We start from the raw sequence: 18,262 nt of genomic DNA on the forward strand, positions 1-18,262 counted from the left end.
TTTCCAGGCATAGAGTAACAACAAACAGGACATTTTGGCGTAAGTGTCCAAGGAAACATCGACTTTCTCTGTAAATATATTTTCTAATTAAATAATAATGAAATTTGTCACGAGACTTCCAATTATAAAACCGACTTTGTTAGTATTGATGACACGTAACAAAGCGTATTTATTAAAAGATAGATACAACAGTATCTCTGTTTTCTCAAGTGTCAAAAGTGTCTTGCTCTGTTGATCTTAGTTATAAACACAAACACGTATTCGTCACTTATCTTTAATAACGGAGTTTTGCGTTTTACTCCATTCGCGCAACATCTTGTTATCTAACAATAAGATTCTGACCTAAACGGGAATTACGACGTGAATCGTGGTTTTCATCACGATTATGGACAGATTCTTCTAATATCCTATACAGGAGAATGTTCTACCGAATATGTGGTGTATAAGGCATATATAATCTAAATATTGTGTCAAACAGATGTTTCTCTTTCCTGCACATTTGTTTCAGTATTAACTTTATTCTACAAAATATAAACACGGCCTAAATTAGTGTCTTTGTTTATAGTTTGTTGATTTAGATCATTTCAATCAAATCCGTTTGCTTCCGTATACTATTCTCAGTATTAAGAATTAGTTATTGTTAGATCCCCGTAAGAGTGTTGACCGAAATTTAACTAATGATTGAAACTTTATTATTTTAGCAACGTCCATAAGGGCACTGAAGAACAGAAATTTATAATATAGTAGAGTTTCCATTAACATATTGTTCCTTTAACCTTTTTATCCAATGCATTTTTAAAATTTCGAGCATTGCGCTATGTATCAATATGCAGTTTAGTGAGATAAAAGAACTTTATACGCAGCATTTAGAAATATTAATGATATAGTACATTAAAAATGTAAATGGTTTTGATTAAATTAATCAAATAAATTAAGTATTTCGGAGAGTTGAATATTTGAATTGAATATTTTTCTGTAATGATATGCATTCGTATAGCCAGCACGCACCGATTCGAGTATCCAAAGACCATCGTCGAAAAAGGCAAAGGAAAACTTCAACACTTCAGATGTCAACACACGCATCACCCGATGCATGTACGAATGCATTATTTATTGAATTTTTAAACTAGATTTTACCAAATAAACGATCCAGTTTCAATTCTCAAAGGGTGCCTTACATTATCACTAAGGAATGTCTTATACTATGATAAGTCATTGGATAAAACTGCCAATAAATCCTTCAGAAAGCAATTAAACATTTTTCTTTGTTACTGTAAGAGAAAATGTTTAATTGTGATTTGGCAATAGTGAAAAAAGAACAGAAGTCAGAAGGCATCTGCCTTCTCACCACTTATCCCAAATAGTCTACCAGACCTTGAAGTCTTGACAAAATAGTGATAGAAAGACACAGATGTAATTCACTTACGAAGCAAGGTTTACAGAGAACTGAATTAAAAGTACAGTGTAAGTGACAATAACACTCACAATAGTCAACAAGAGACTCGTATTCACGTTAATCATATTGTAGCCAGAGAATTTCGGCAAATTTTGCAGAGAGATGACAGAAAACCGAAACGTTTTCTCTTCGATCCATTTATCATCGCTCTTTAAAGATATTTCGTAAATGTCGTTGACGACGTCGTTAGCAACTTTGGTGACGTAAGAAGAAGAACAACAGACAACAGAAAATAATAGAAATTTAACACCGGCATTGAAAACAACCACTAAAATGTCGAATATTGTCAGGTCAGATTTGTCGATGTTGAGGATATATCCGATCTGAAATATGACATTACCACTGACAAAAACAGTCCAAAAAAGTAATATTGACGAATAAATGTCATTAAGATCATTTACAATACATGTCAGCTTTTTATACTTCACTTGAGCCTCTGCAATCGTTTGCGAAAGACGATCTTCTATAAGCAAGCTTTTGCTAATTAATTTGAAAACACTTTCAATTTCCTTGCATACAGAAGAAAAGAAAAGAAGTAAGAAATTATTTCCAATTACTATGAAGAATACAAAACAGAAGAACGTGAGATGAAGTAATAAACATTCTTCGTCTTCGTAATGAAACAGGTGTCTGGAAACTAATTTATTTATATCGTTTTCTTTGTAACGTGCTTTAGTTATGCTGAAATGGATGGCCAAAAACCATGCTAGGCTCGTTATCCATATCAAACAGCATTTTAATATTAATAGTTTATTGTGTCCTTCGCTAGTTTCAGCTTGGATGATTTCGTTTATGCTATTGATTTTCGATAAGATGGTCTGTTTAGTGCCGTGAAAATAGTAGAAAGAAAATATGTCAATGGACATACTGAACATAAAATAAACGAATATAAGCCAATTGACTGCTGATAATTGCCCTTTGAAGGATTGAAGGATTGTTTTGAAAACGTAGTAAATTGGATATATTTTGGCTCCCGCCAACATGAGCGCGATGTGCAGAGAAAATCTCTTTTCGAAATTCAAACCTAAGAATTTCATGCACATCGATAGAAATTTCCATTGCTTACTGAAAATGAAATCTCTCCTGATGTTTTGCGGAATGACTTGCCGAATCCTTGTAGAATCCATATTTTTCGATATCGTCTTTTTAAAATTCGAGTTGGAAATTTTGATTACGTATAACCTGAAATAAAAGAAAAAGAAAACAAAATTATAAATCCTAAATTAAGCAAAGATCAAAATTGATATTATCATAGCATAAAGATTTATCTTATGATTTGAAGGGTTTCCAATCAAGTCTGATCATGCTCTTTATGATTAACTGAGTTTATATAGATGAGTTCTTGGCTTTCCATTATTGGTTTATTGTGAATGATTGTGTCGATGACACTCGTAACTACAAGCAAAAGTAAGTCGAGTCTGCCATTGCTAACGTGCAAAATCTGTAATCATTTCTGACAATTCTTTTTGTTTGTTAAGTTTATGGCAACACTCGGGCGATCGCCTAGGGGAATGACTTTCGAGAGGTATTACTAAAGGTAGCTACCCAATTCTGAAAAAGTGAACGGTTTCCACAAGGTTGGAATAGAGGAATAATATGCCCAATACACAAAAAAGGGAACAAACTAGATTGTGGCAACTACAGAGGAATTACTTTACTGAATGTGGTTTATAAAATTTTTTCAAAAATACTAGCAAAGAGGTTGGCAGCATACATGGAAAATATAGTGGGAGATAATCAGTGCGGTTTTCGTAATAACAGATCAACTATAGATCAAATCTCCACAATAAGGTTAATTCTGGAGAAATGCTACGTGTATAATATTGAGATATACCATTTTTATATGGACTTTAAAAACGCTTATGATAGTGTTAGAAGAGAAAAAGTTTGGGCGAATCTCCGGGAATTGGGAATACCTCAAAAAATTATTAATTTAACAAAGTTAATTTTAGAGAAGACAGAAGGCAGAGTTAAGATCCAGGGATATTTGTCAGGGGCATTTGCAATTCAGAAAGGGCTCAAAGAGGGACATGCACTTTCTGCAGTTTTATTTAACTTAGTATTAGAAGTGGCAATGAGAAAAGTATATGAGGAAGTGGATGTAAATGCAAGAGGTACGATTTTTAAGAAACATTTACAGTGCTTAGCATTTGGGGATAATATAGTTATATTGAGGAAATCTAAAAAGAGAATCGAAGAGACATTTAAAATAATGGAGGAAGTAGCAATAGATAAAAACCTAACAATTAATGACGAAAAAACAAAATATATGAAGTTAATTTGAAAAGATTGTCAGGGGCCAAGTGGACAATTTCTACATATAAAGGGCCATAAACTGGAACAGGTGAATAAATTTCAATACTTAGGAACTCAGCTGACAGAAAAGAACGAAATCGATGAAGAAATTAAGGCAAGAGTGACAGCAGGAAATAGAAGCTATTTTACTTTAAGACGAATTCTAACATCTAAAGAAATATCAAGATGCAGTAAGATTAGAATTTATAAAACTATTATAAGACCGGAAATCATGTATGGCTCCGAGGCCTGGACACTGACAAGCGAGCAGGAAGAGCAGTCGAGACGATTTGAGAGGAAGATTTTGAAGTACAAGAGAGGAGAGTGGAGAATAAGAAGTAATAAAGAACTTGAAGATTTATATGAAAATTCTGATATTGTGACAGAAATCAAAAGAGGGATATTTCGATGGATTGGGCATTAGGAAAGAATGGACCTGAAGAGAAATGTGTTTCAAGTGTATACAGAAAGACCAGAAGGGAGAAGGTGGAGAGGGAGACCACGAAAAAGATGGGATGAGGATGTAGAAGATGATTTGAAGGATGGGTGTGAGCTGCTGGAGAAGGAAGGCTCAAAATAAAAAAAATGGGCGAAAATCCTGAATGAGGCAAGGTCCTGCAAAAACTATGAGGGTCAGAGAGAAGGAGAAGAAGGAAGAAGCTGCCCAATTCAGGCGTTAAAGACGTGGAGAAAACCCGGATAACTCCACGTGGCCAGCCCGTCCTGACGAGGCCGAATTCACAACCGAACTCCCAGTGTTCAACAAACGATACCGTTTGGCCACTGGTGCACCCCTCTGTCAATTTAGACTTTTTACAATAATACATGAAAGGTTATTCAATGCAAAAAGTAGAGCGTGCACGAAATCTGCTATATGTCATACACGGGAAATTTATGATCTTTGGAAAGCTGTTTAGGAAGAAAATTAGAAATTCGGTTGTTGACTCACCGTACGAAACAAACTTCTGAGAAGAAGAAAAGGAGAACGTCATATGAGGAAAATTGCTTTTCCGCATGCTGCACGAACAATTTAGAAAAATCAATAGATTTGTTTGAAATATTAAACGAGAGTTTACTTGAAGTAAATATTTACTCGAATGTCTTCACGTTTACTTTGTGAATAATTGCTATTATACATTTTAATGAGAAAAAATATATAAATTTAAAATAATGAGATAAATATTTTTTCGCCGTAAATCATATTTTGAGTACTATTATCATTATTTTTGTTTTAGAAAGTTTTCGAATTTTTCAAATTTCAGAGTTACAGTTATATTGTGAAATATTTATATATGGTGAATAGTATATATGGTATATATGGTATATGTATATGGAGAAACAGCACACAGTATATATGGTGAAATATTTGAAAAATAGATCGTGACTAGCAGCTATTTCTGAAATTACAGATTTTGTTAAATTGCATCGATAGTGAAGATGTTGGTTTTGTTAGAATGTTTCTGAAAAGCAAACAAATTCGTATGTTGAGTAGTGTAGTAATCTTATGCTAAAGGGCAGTACTCAGCTTCTGTAAATAAATGAGTAAATGTTCCACACATTTTATACAGTAGAAAAGATCTTTTGTTTAGTTCCTGACATTTAATTGTGAAACTTTGCAATTTTTACTATCGTTGAGATAATGAAATAATATCGATTCTTTCAGGAAAAGTAATAAATGAGGTAATGTCGACTAACGATAATAATCTTTGTATTGGCAAACAATTCGATTTTTCATTTTACTCCGTTTTCCGTTTATAAAAGTCCTGTCGACATGAGTTGCGTACCTTTTCCGGCTGTTATGAATTTTCATTAAAAACGTTTTATATTAGTAAACAAAATACGAAAATGTGCGGCTCCATCAGTTATCAGATTTTGTTATAAATGTTTTTTTATAAATTAATTTTGAAAATAGGGGTGCGTTTTGTAAATGAGTGTAAATATTAATAATAAATAAAATCTGTATTAAGTCTTACCCCTTTCGAGATAAATGAACCTTTCTGTTTTTTCATTGTCTCGACCTTTAACCACCAAAATTTAATAGCATCAATGCACCTCATACAGAAGCCACCGGGTCAAGTTAAAAAATCCTTACCCAATTCTGAAATATTAAGCGAAATAGATGCCAACACACACACAAACATCAAAACATATTCACGGGGTTTTTTTGCTCCTTTTTGAGTTTATTTTTAGTCAAGAAATCACAAAATGTGGAGATTTGCAAAAAACTCAGAGGATCAAATTTGACACGATTCCCATACTTTCTCTTGTTATGTATACATAACAGCCGGAAAAGTAAAACAAGGAAAACAACGAACGCATTATTATTCTTCATGAAAAAGAATGAGTCTTCTAAAATGCAGATTTCATAATAAATATAGAATTTGTTTTAAATTTCTTTTAAAATAATTTTATCTTTGTCAATATTCTGAGAAAAACCTCCGCAAGTGGGTGTGTACCGCACGAGGTGGACCATCGTCAGGGCGGAACCAAAAGACGTTCGTAGTCAAATGGTTGGTTTAATTATGAAATCAATAGTCACAGAAGAGATGCCCCGAACCACGTTAGAAAATATACAGGAAAGATAAAAGTTAAGGAGTGACGTTTATAAGTTAAATTCCTGTCAACACAGTTTCGGCGATCAAAAGAATAATTAGTTATTAAAATCGAGGACAGTTTACGGAAACGAACGGATTTGATTGAAATGGTCTAAATCAACAGACTATTAACAAATAAAATAATTTAGGTCGAGTCTGTTCGTTTTACAATAGAAATAAACGTCAAACAATCGCGTAGGAAAGCCAAGCATCTGTTTGACCCAAAATGTTTAGTGTTTATCTCTTATAAAAGTTGGTTCGAACAGAACAGCCCGAACAGAAATTCTCCCGATCAAAGGATTATATATTTACAAGTAAGTCTTTTTCAATTGCTTTCTATATTTGTCATTTAGAATCTACAAAATTTCAATAATTTTTTAATTAAAATAAATACTCACGCATATCTTTCACATATGTCACGAGATATATTCGGGATTACGCAAATCTTACGCTGTTTGAGTTAATTGTAAATAGAAAAAAACGGCTGGAATGACTAATCTCGATAGCAATGAGCTTCGTTCACTTTTTAAACTTTCAGAAATTTACAAACATTAAACCAAGTGCTATAAACAATATCGTTTGTAATTAAACAAGTTCGTTCCAATAACTTGCTACCTTGGATTTCATATTCAGTTATGCAAAAGTTGCAACCGTTTGGCAACAGATTGCAACGACGTTCGTTCAGACAGGATTTTGGAACAATTTTCAGGAATTTCTGGTAGTTTTGCTTATGTCACATATCTTGCATATAGAAAGCAATTCACTGTTAGCTGTTCATATTAATGTCTGTGGAAAATGGCGAGTCAATCGAGAAAACCGAAACCAATTAAAAAATTACTATCCAAGATTATAAAGAAAAAGTCTATCGTTGGAGATATGCAGACATCTGTCTACAGGCCGGAGATTCATAAAATATTTCCGAGAAAAAATTTCGTCCGGGCAAAGCTTTAGGAAGAAAACTACCTCTCGGTTTCAAACAACTACGGTGCTTTCGACGTCGTATTTCCCAAAAGAGGAAAGTCATCATAAGAAATTTGACAAATTGGCAAGAGAATAGTTTAATATTTTATTATCTGAATGCATAGTGTAGAGATATATTCAACGATGCATAAAACCCGTGCAAATTCAAGAAAAACCCTCTCATAAGTGAATCACGTAAGCACAGCTAATTCATCTTAAACTAGAAGTTATCCGAAGCGGGAAAACGTTGATCGGAAAAAGATACTGTGGTCGGGGAATGAGCGTATTTTGTAGATCATGAGATTATAGGCAAGAAAGTCATTCGTAGTAATGACGAAGCTAATAATCCATCATATCATTCACGAGCCACAGTCTCTAATGGTTTGGGAATGGACGAGCGCAGAAGTTTGAAGCTGGTAATTCTGCAGCTGTGCCGGGAGCTCCAAAACCTACATTTCAATTCTTTGGCTACATCAAAGCAAATCATAACGTAAACTTTTGCAAAGACGAACCTGTATTTTGCCGCACGACTACGCTCGTCCAGAAAATGCCATGAATCCAAAGCCCGGATGCAATGTAATCATATACCTGTCACCGTCAAACCCGAACTGTCTCCGATTGAAAATGTATGGCGATGTTTGAAAAAAAGATGACTCGACGCTATCCTCGCACGTTTAAAGAATTACGTACGCGTGGAAAAAATAGAAAAGAGTTTCCCACGCAGTCTCTGCACAACTTTGTATCTTCAGTGCCTCAACGCCTTGCAACGTTTAAAAAGCGAAAAGACGATGCCATTGAATGGTTTTTACGGAATCTTAAAACACGAATGAAGTTCAAAGAAAAATGTTGCAAAGGCTCCTCTGATTATGGATTACATATTTTAATAGCAACAAAATATGAGCTTCTGACATGTTTGTATGATGACTTATCTTCATAATAAATTACTTTTCCTTACAAAAATAAACATCTGTGCATTGTACAATGAATTATTTTATGTTTTTATCGGTTGAAGGAAACTTATTGCAAACGAGGTTATATTTTCGAGCTTCTTGTACTGATTAAAAAGTATTGTGTCGTCTGTTTGGGACGCTATAATTGTTCTTCGAATAAACTTAAAATATACGTTAAAATATTATATCATTTATTAATCTTTATTCTCCTGTACAGGATATTGGAAGAATCTGTCTACAGTCGTGATGAAAGCCACGATTCACCTTGTAATTCCCGTTCTGTGCGTTCTGTTTTCAGGTCAGAATCTCATAAAATATTCCGCGACTTTCATTTATCTCCAATAACCGCAAAACTCGGTTATTAGAGATGAATAACGAATATGTGTTTGTCTGTATCACTAAGACCGATAGAGTAAGAGACTTTTGACAGTTGAGAAAAGAAGAGATTCTGTTGTGTGTATCTTTTAATGAATAGGCTATGTTGTGTATGATAAATACTAAAAAACTTGTTTTTATAATCGGGAACTTTATGAGCGGTCCGAAGAAAAGGGGATCGCCTACCACGTGAGCGGCAATTATGAGAAAGCACCTTGTTGACACTTACATTTTTGCATCATCGACATAGCGAATTCGTACGAAGTATATAATATATATATATATATATATATATATATATATATTTATTGTGAAAGTCATTTCACATTTACCGCATTATTAATAACACATTTCGGCTTACGTAAATTTTAAAAATGAACGAAAATCCCCAGCGCAGGCGCACTGTTACTGGTTTATTCTATAAAAAAGCGGTTGCTTTTACGTCATCATCCGTGTGAAATTTAAAACATTTTATTCAATGTATTTCTAATTAATTTAGATTTATTCGAAACTCGCTTTTGACAAATGTCGTTATTATTTATTTAGGATGTTAACTTTAAAAAATATTTTCAGAGTTCGTCGATATTGCCTTGGTTGACGATGACATGGAAGACATGGGCAGCAGGATGTGTCCGCTTCTCTGTTCGATGTATTGCATTTTCCCAGTAATAATTATCCCTGAAATGTGCGAATTTTACTGCGACTGTGACACCACTTCCCATTCTTCTTCCGCAGCAACATTCTAATACAAGTTGTCATAAAAATAGCTTGGTTTCGACTGTATCTTTAGTTTAATGTAAAACACGAGAATATTTCAAATAAATTGCTGTTACATGATAATATAGAATATAATTTTGTCTTTATTAAGCTTTTCTCGTCAAATAATAAATAAATGTTAGTCTTTCTAATTTTTACGAAATTCGAGACGTCATCAATTTAAGAAAAATCTGCAGCGAGTGGTTTAAGAATTTTTTACTTAAAACTGGCTTGTTACTAAAACTAGTAGTTAAGACATGAGGGAAATAAGTAACGAATAATAACAGACAACGGTCGTATATTAAATATTTAGCCGGAAGGACCCCTCTGAGCAGCGTGCGTAAGGTTACTGCACCTTTTACATTTAATGTTGGCGTACAGTTTTCCGGCTGGGAGGCCGTAATTCGCATTCATAGTGAAACAACATACATGTAAAATGCTCTCTCCCCTCTAACGAGATGTAGTGAATTTCTGAACCTAAAAATACCATTTTATAGATGAAGTAGCGCCTCGGCATATCCCGTTTTATAGCTTCCCCCTCGAAACAAACCTCAGATCAACTCGGTAATAATTACTATTTCTGTTCTTATATTTTTATTATCTTCTTATATTTCCATCCTGAGAGATCCATCGTCATTCCGTCTTGCTGGAACTTGGCATTGTGTTCGTCCGTTTTAAGCACGCGAATAGCTCGCACTGCTGCTTTATGACGTTGTAGACGAATAGCAATCTGATGGTAAGTGCAACAGCATATCTGAGCAAAGAGAGACGTGTGGCATTTTGGAATTTTTTCCTTTCACAGCTAATTTAAATACATAGTATACGGTACGTCGTCTTACATTGGCACAGGTAAAGAACCAAAAGCATTTCGACTTCAGATTTTTATTGGGAATGTTGCCGGAAAAGTCAAGCAACTCGTTGCTGGATTTTCTGAGTTGACTTTGTCAGCATTCTTGTTTAGTAATAAGTAAATTTAAGATAGCTATAGTTAATTTTTAGTTAGTTAGATTCAAGGGTTAATGTTGCCATTGGTGCTAAGATGGCGGCTCGTCTCTGCTTCCAGCAAGGAAACAGTGGGACGCACGTTCTAATCTAACCTAACCTATTCTAATAAATTACCATAATTATTAGCAACCAAATTATTAGAATAGGTTAGGTTAGGTTAGAACGTGCGTCTCACTGTTTCCTTGCTGGAATCAATGACGAGCCGCCATCTTAGCACCAAGGGTACTATTAACCGATTTAAGTTATTAGTTTTTTACTTTTTCTCCTGATTCAGTTAAGTTTTTCTGCTTCTTATACGACCTGCTAGTTTAGTTTCTGTATCAATTTTAGTATTATATTTAAATTATCACTCTAGATTAAAGGCATAATCTTTACTCTGTCTATCTTTTATGCAGACGCACCACTTATTGGTGTAAGCTAGAATATTTAACATTTAACAGAACGTACTCAACTAATAATTATCAGATTATCAAACACAGATTAAGCTATAACTCAGGTTTTATTTTAGACCCATGCGAATTGGAAGGAGATAAGGCCCGTTTCGTTGTTTCACTATACGAATTCATGTACCAGTCTACGTGACTCGAGTGGTAGAAAAAGAATTGTACACAACTAAATGTACTTAAAATTTAAATAGATAATGTCAGTTCTACTTGTTCAAAATATATTATTTACACGTATAAAATAGAATGATTGTTGTCTATTTTCTATACTCCCCTTCCATCGAAAGGCACCAGATTTTTACAAGTATATAAAGTACAAATCTATGTATTACTTAACATTTTTAATACGAAGAAATTGTATTAAATAACAATATTTAGATTCAGGTTTTAAGACGTAAAATCAGGATAGAAATGTGCTTTTTGATAGTTACGTAACACAAGATATACAATGGTAAATACTCTATACTAGGTTCAAGTAGAAAACAAATCGCCTCTGCATTGGTGTGAGGCTGTAGATGAAAACACTTAATGTGGTTTAAAAATTTATAAATAAAGAGTTTCGAAGATATAATAGACCTACAGTACATTTGTTTGCCGAATAATTTTTTTATTTATACAATTCTCTTCTTGGAATAAAAATTACTAATGGAAGTGAATTAAAGAAAACAAATTCTTTGTAGAAGTGAATTGTGAATGATACATGATTTATTGCAGAATTTCTAAAGTTAGAAAACTAAGCGGAATTTATTTTAACTATTGATACATTAACTTGGGGTGAGAGTTTTCGTTTAAAGTATAATAATTATTGTATGTAAAGCACTGATATAGCATTACAGAGAGAGCATTGCTGTAGTGCATAATGAATCCGAATAGAAGTAAGCATTGATAAAATCTGCGCTGAGAAAATTAAATAAATTCAAGTATATAACTACGTAAATCCTGCTAAGCTGATCAGAAATTGTGTATATGGATTCAAGCAAAGTTCAGCTGTCTATACAATAATCACGACCAGATTCGTCACAGTTTCTAATTTATTCTCAGTAATAAAATTTTTCATTTCTATTCTAAATGTGTGCCATCTTCAAATAAAGTATCACTGAATCCATCTGTAAATCGTTAATAATTTATACGTGTCAAACCAGAAAAAAGTGTTTAGGTTTTCCAGAAAAATATTATTTTACCGTTATCAAAACAATTAATCATTCTCTATTGTAAAAGGCGTCTACACTCTCCTCGTCCTACTTAAGCCAAAAATCTACCAGACCTTGCCGTTATGATAGAATGCTGATAGAGACACACAGATATAAATTTATTTACAAAGGAACGTTTACAGAGAACTGAATTAAAAGTACACTGTAAGTGACAATAACACCCACAATAGTCAACAAGAGACTCGTATTCACGTTAATCACATTGTAGCCAGAGAATTTCGGCAAATTTTGCAGAGAGATGACAGAAAACCGAAACGTCTTCTCTTCGATCCATTTATCATCGCTCTTCAAAGACATTTCGTAAATGTCGTTGACGACGTCGTTAGCAACTTTGGTGACGTTAGAAGAAGAACAACAGACGTCGGCAAATAATAGAAATTGAACACCAACATTGAAAACAACCACTAAAGTGTTGAATATTGTGACGTTAGATTTCTCGATGTTAACAATATATCCGATTTCAAATACGACATTACCACTGACAAAAACAGTCCAAAAAAGTAATATTGGCGAAAAAACGACATTAAGATCATTTACAATACATGTCAGCTTCCTATAACTGAGTTGGGCCTCAGCAATTATATGCGAAGGATGATCTTTAATAAGCAAGCTTTTGCTAATTAATTTAAAAACACTTTCAATTTCCTTGCATACAGAAGAAAAGAAAAGAAGTAAGAAATTATTTTCGATATTCATGAAGAATACAAAACAGAAGAACGTGAGATAAAGTAATAAACATTCTTCGTCTTCGTAATGAAACAGGTTTCTGGAAACTAATCTATTTATATCGTTTTTTCTGTAATGTCCTTTAGTTATGCTGCAATGGAAGGCCAAAAAGCATGCTATGCTCATTATCAAGATCAAACAGCATTTTAGTATTAATAGTTTATTGTGTCCTTTGTTAGTTTCAGCTTGGATGATTTCGTTTGCGCTATTGATTTTCGATAGGATGGTCCTTTTGGTAGCGTGAAAATAATAGAAAAAAAATATTTCAATGGACATACTGAACATGAAATAAGCAAATATGAACCAATCGATTGTAGATAAGTTGCCTTTAGAGGATCGAAGGATTGTTTCGAAAACGTAGTAAATTGGAAATATTTTAGCTCCCGCCAACATGAGCGCGATGTGCAGAGAACATGTCTTTTCGAAATTCAAACCTAAAAATTTCATGCACATCGATAGAAATTTCCATTGCTTACTGGAAATGAAATCTCTCCTGTTGTTTTGCGGAATGACTTGCCGAATCCTTGTAGAATCCATATTTTTCGATATCGTCTTTTTAAAATTCGGGTGGGAGATTTTGAGTAGGTATAACCTGAAATAAAAGAAAAAGAGAACAAAATTATAAATCCTAAATTGAGCACAGATCAAAATTGATATTATTATAGTATAAAGCTTTATCTTATGACTCGAAGGGTTTTCAATCAAGTCTGATCATGTACTTTATGATTAACTGTGTTTATATAGATAAGTTCATGGCTTTCCATTATTCGTTTATTGTGAATGATTGTGTCGATGACACTCGTAACTACAAGCAAAAGTGAGTCGGGTCTGTGATTACTAACGTGCAAAATCTGTAATCATTTCTGACAATTCTGTTTGTTCGTTAAATTTATGGCGATCGCCCTGGGGAATGACTTCCGGGAGGTATTACTGAACTGCCCTATTCGGGCGTTAAAGACGTGGAGAAAACCCGGATAACTCCACGTGGCCAGCCCGTACTGACGAGGCAGAATCCACAATCGAACTGACAATGTTCGAGAAACGGAACCGTTTGGTCACTGGTGGGCCACCTTGTCAATTGGAACATTTTACAATAATACACGAAAAGTTATTCAATGCAAAACGCAACGATTGCACGAAATCTGCCCTATGTCATACACGAGAGGTTTATGATCTTTGAAAAGCTGTTTAGGAAGAAAATTAGAAATTCGGTTGTTGACTCACCGTACGAAAGAAACTTCTGAGAAGAAGAAAACGAGAACGTCATGTGAAGAAAATTGCTTTTCCGCATGCTGCACGAACCTTTTAGAAAAATCAATAGATCTGTTTGAAACATTAAAACGAGAGTTTACTTGAAGTAAATATTTACTCGAACGTCTAGACGTTTACTTTATGAATAATTGGTATTATCTATTTTATTGAGAAAAAATGTACAAATTTGAAATATTGGGATAAATATTTATTTACCATAAATTGTATTTTGAGTGCTATTATCATTACTTTTGTTTTTTAAGTTTTCGAATTTTCTAAATTTCAGAGTTATCCGTTGTGTGTGGTGCAATATTTGGAAAATAGACCGTGACTGACAGAGAATTCTCTTAGTTATGTTTCTAACGGGAAAACAAATTTGTAGTAATTCCATGCCAAAGGGAAGTACTTAGCTTCTGTAAATAAATAAGTAAATGTTCCACAAATTTCATACAGTAGAAAAGATCTTTTGTTTAGTTTCTGACATTTAATCGTTAATCTTTGCAATTTTTATAATCATTGAGATAATGAAATAATATCGATTCTTCCAGGAAAGTAATAAATGAGGTAACGTCGACTAACGATAATAATCTTTGTATTGGCAAACAATTCGATTTTTCATTTTACTCCATTATCCGTTCGTAAATGTAAAAACCCTATCGGCATGAGTTGCGTATCTTTTCCGGCTGTTATGAGTTTTCATTAAAATCTTTTATATTATTAAACAAAATATAAAAAAAGTGTGGCTTCATCTGTTATCAGATTCTGTTAAAAATTTTCTTATAGTTTTAATTACTATAAATTTGCAAAAAACTTTATTTTGAAAATAGGAGTGAGTTTTATAAATGAGTGTAAATGTTAATAATAAAAAAATCTTCATACGTCGCACCCCATTCGAGATGTATGATACCCTTTTATTTCCCCATACTTTAGAGCAGGGATGGCGAATTTTTTTGAGTTTGCGTGCCATATTGTAAGCATACTTAGCTTTCAAGATGTTAATGCGTGCCAAAGTCTAGACTTCGAATAATGATATTTAAAGAAATTAAACGAATACGCTTTAATTCGAATAAATGTAAAAAATCTGATTGAAAAAAGGATGATCAGGTGATAAACAGAAAGGATGATTGAAAAGGACAGAAATCATATGATACGTTACGTGCCAGATAATTTGTCTTACGTGCCACTTTGGTCACGCGTTTCATAGGTTCGCCACCCTCTAGACCTATAATTACTAAAATTGAATTGCATCAATGTCCCTCGTATAAAAGCCACCATACCAATTTTTTTAATCCTTACCTTATTTCGAAATATTAAGTGAAATAGACGTCAACCCACGCACAAACATAAATACATATTCACGCATTTAATTTTTTTTTCGCTTTTTTGACTTTTTTAAGATTCAGGAAGTCTCAAAACGTAGAGATTTGGAAAAACTCCTGAGGATCAAATTTGAGATGGTTCCTATACTTTTTCTTGTTATGTATACATAACAGTTGGAAAAGTAATACAAGGAAAAAACGAACGCATTATTCTTCTTCTTGAAAACAGTGATTCTTCTCAAATGTGGGTTTCATAATAAACAGAATCTGTTTTAAATTTCTTTTAAAATAATTTTATCTTTGTTCATAGTTTGACGACAACTGACACAAGTGGGCGTGCACCGCACGAGGGGGACCATCTTCAGGGTGGCACCAAAAGAAATTTGTAATCAAGTGCCCAGTTCGAATTATGAAATGACAAAACACGGAAAAGATGCCAGGCCCTGAATCAGAAAATATACAAGAGAGATGAAAGTTGCAGAAGTGACGTTCATCAGTTAAATACCTCCATCTCTCTACTTTCAGTTATCAAAAGAGTAATTAATTGTTAAAATCGATGACAGTTTATGGAAATGAACTGATTTGATTGAAATGGTCTATATCAATAGACTATTAACCAAGAAAATAATTTATGTCATGTCTGTATGATTTACAATAGAAATAAAAGTAAAACAAACGTGTAGGAAAGACAAGCATCTGTTTGACCTAAAATGTTTATTGTTTATCTCTTATAAAGGTTGGATTTGCACAGAACAGCACAAATTTTCTCGATCTTACAAAATATCTCTTAGTCTTTTCATATTTTTTCTATATTCTTCCTCGAAAATCTTTCATATTATAATAATTTTATAATTCTAATAGCTTATATGCTTCAACAGTCCACTCAAATATATTACTATATATACTACGAAGTACACAAACCTTATAATTTTTGATTAAATTTTGAATAGAACAAAGGAGTTGGAATATATTTTCGATATATATGGTAATATAAAATACGTTTTGCTGATTAAACGTTTTTCCTTTTATCATGCCATCACTTCAAACAGACAGAAGAACTTAAACAAATGCATATGTCTGGCATATACATGATTAAGCTGAAAGAAAAAGAAAAGAATTTTTATTATGTAGAATTGACATATGGAACAGTATGGTAGCATCAGTAGTATAGGTTTGATACACATTGGGGTACATTCTATAAGAATACATCAGTAATTCTACATAATTTTCAGTTTTGTGTGATAGTTTGTTGTTAAAGTTTATTTAATTTGTGTAGCTTATCGATAATTTTACAAATATCTGCAAAAACACTAAGCAATACATAATATGAATTATCAATTTAACTCTAGTTTAATTTCTGATGTTTTAAAATATGACACTAAAAAAGTTGAATTTAAAAATCCTCGTTAACTTTTCATCTAGTTTTTTTTTATATTTCGGAATTAAATTTCTGTTGAGAAAGTCTGTTATTTAATTGTTAATTGGGCTGCAATTCGAAAAAATTGTAGATCTATAAATTTCCACTGTCGCCTGTCTGACCATCTGATCTTTCTTAATAATGAGAACAGAGTTACATAGATAAAGACAGAGATCAGGTATGGAAAGGAGAACGTCAGAAGGCCCCCGAAAGACTGTATAAAACGTCTGTTGAAAACTAGAAGTCGTGTTATTTCAATTTAAATCTTTTTCCCTGAAAAGAGTTAGCTGGATAAATTGTCAAAGATATATGGTTACATCGTAAACTACCTTAACGCAATTTTTAACTTTTAATCACATGAAAGCGTACAAATCACTCGAAGCTCATAATTTTGTAACAGATATTTGGGTCGAACCAGAGATTTTGCTAACGAGTTCTTCAGAACATAAAGTTCACTCGCTAGGAAGATTATGTTAAAACAAACTACATCAACTAGCAACTAAACTGTATTGACATTGACATTGTATTGACAAGAAATGTACATTTTATGATAGTTTTATTGACCATAGTATAGAAACATTTCTATATGCTGTATGGTAATTTTTTCTATGTAATTATTAAACTTGCGTAATGCTGTTTTAAAATTCACTTAAATCCATGTTTCTTCATTAGGTAAACCTTGTGTCGAAAAAGTTACTTCAATAGTAATTAAAGGAGCTAAGGGGTTAAAATTTTCTGAAGAAAAATGAGACTTTTAGAATAATTAAAACATTCAGAAATAAAATATTCAACGGTTAAAAGAAACTTATTTTTATTTATGCTTATTTGTAATTTTTATCTCGATGCAAAATTACTGCCGTAGTAATGAAGAAGAGAAAATGATTTTATATGTGGATGAAGGAATCCGACGTTACGATAATGAAATAAAAATTTTATTTTATATCTTATCACATTTACTTAGTTCTGACCCCTTAAAATCATTGAAGTGTCGATGCATAGTATCACACTTTGGTTGCTGATTCTTTACACATCGAACTGTCTGACTTCATTTAGTCATAATACCAAGAGTTCAATGTATATGTCTAGTGTAGCGAGAAGAAACAAAATTGTTCATTATATCGAGTTAACATAACATTAGTTCACTGCATAGAAATATTGAGAAGAAATTTTTAGACCAACCATATTGAATATTTTGATGAACGTCTCTTCACACTCAATCTTTCAAAGAATTTCCGATTCCTTCCTTTAAATGAAAGAAAAGAATTTAAAAACGTTGCTACATTTTTATGAAAATTAATGAATAACATAAAAGAGTTAACGAGTGCAAAAACACGATTCTATTTTCATAAGTCATTCGACTCCATTTCCGAGCTTCAATTTGTTCTTCATTTGTTATACAACGAATTTCATATGAATAGCAGTTGCTTCGTTTATTGTATAAGAAATATATAAGACCGATTTGGAAGTTATAATTAGGAACAAAAATTTACACATCACTTATTTT

At 32.9% G+C, this 18,262-nt stretch overlaps 1 protein-coding gene across 1 annotated transcript; it reads right to left on the reverse strand.

The window, feature by feature from the left end:
• Nucleotides 1–1,422: 1,422 nt before the first annotated feature.
• LOC136980055 (gustatory and odorant receptor 22-like) lies at nucleotides 1,423–2,322 on the reverse strand. The gene has a single exon (XM_067276101.1). The coding sequence runs from the start codon at nucleotides 2,320–2,322 to the stop codon at nucleotides 1,423–1,425; it is 900 nt and encodes a 299-aa protein (XP_067132202.1).
• Nucleotides 2,323–18,262: the final 15,940 nt, after the last annotated feature.

Source organism: Centruroides vittatus, unplaced genomic scaffold (assembly GCF_030686945.1).
Source record: "Centruroides vittatus isolate TY-2023 unplaced genomic scaffold, ASM3068694v2 contig_663, whole genome shotgun sequence".
In the NCBI taxonomy this organism is placed as follows: Eukaryota; Metazoa; Arthropoda; class Arachnida; order Scorpiones; family Buthidae; genus Centruroides; species Centruroides vittatus.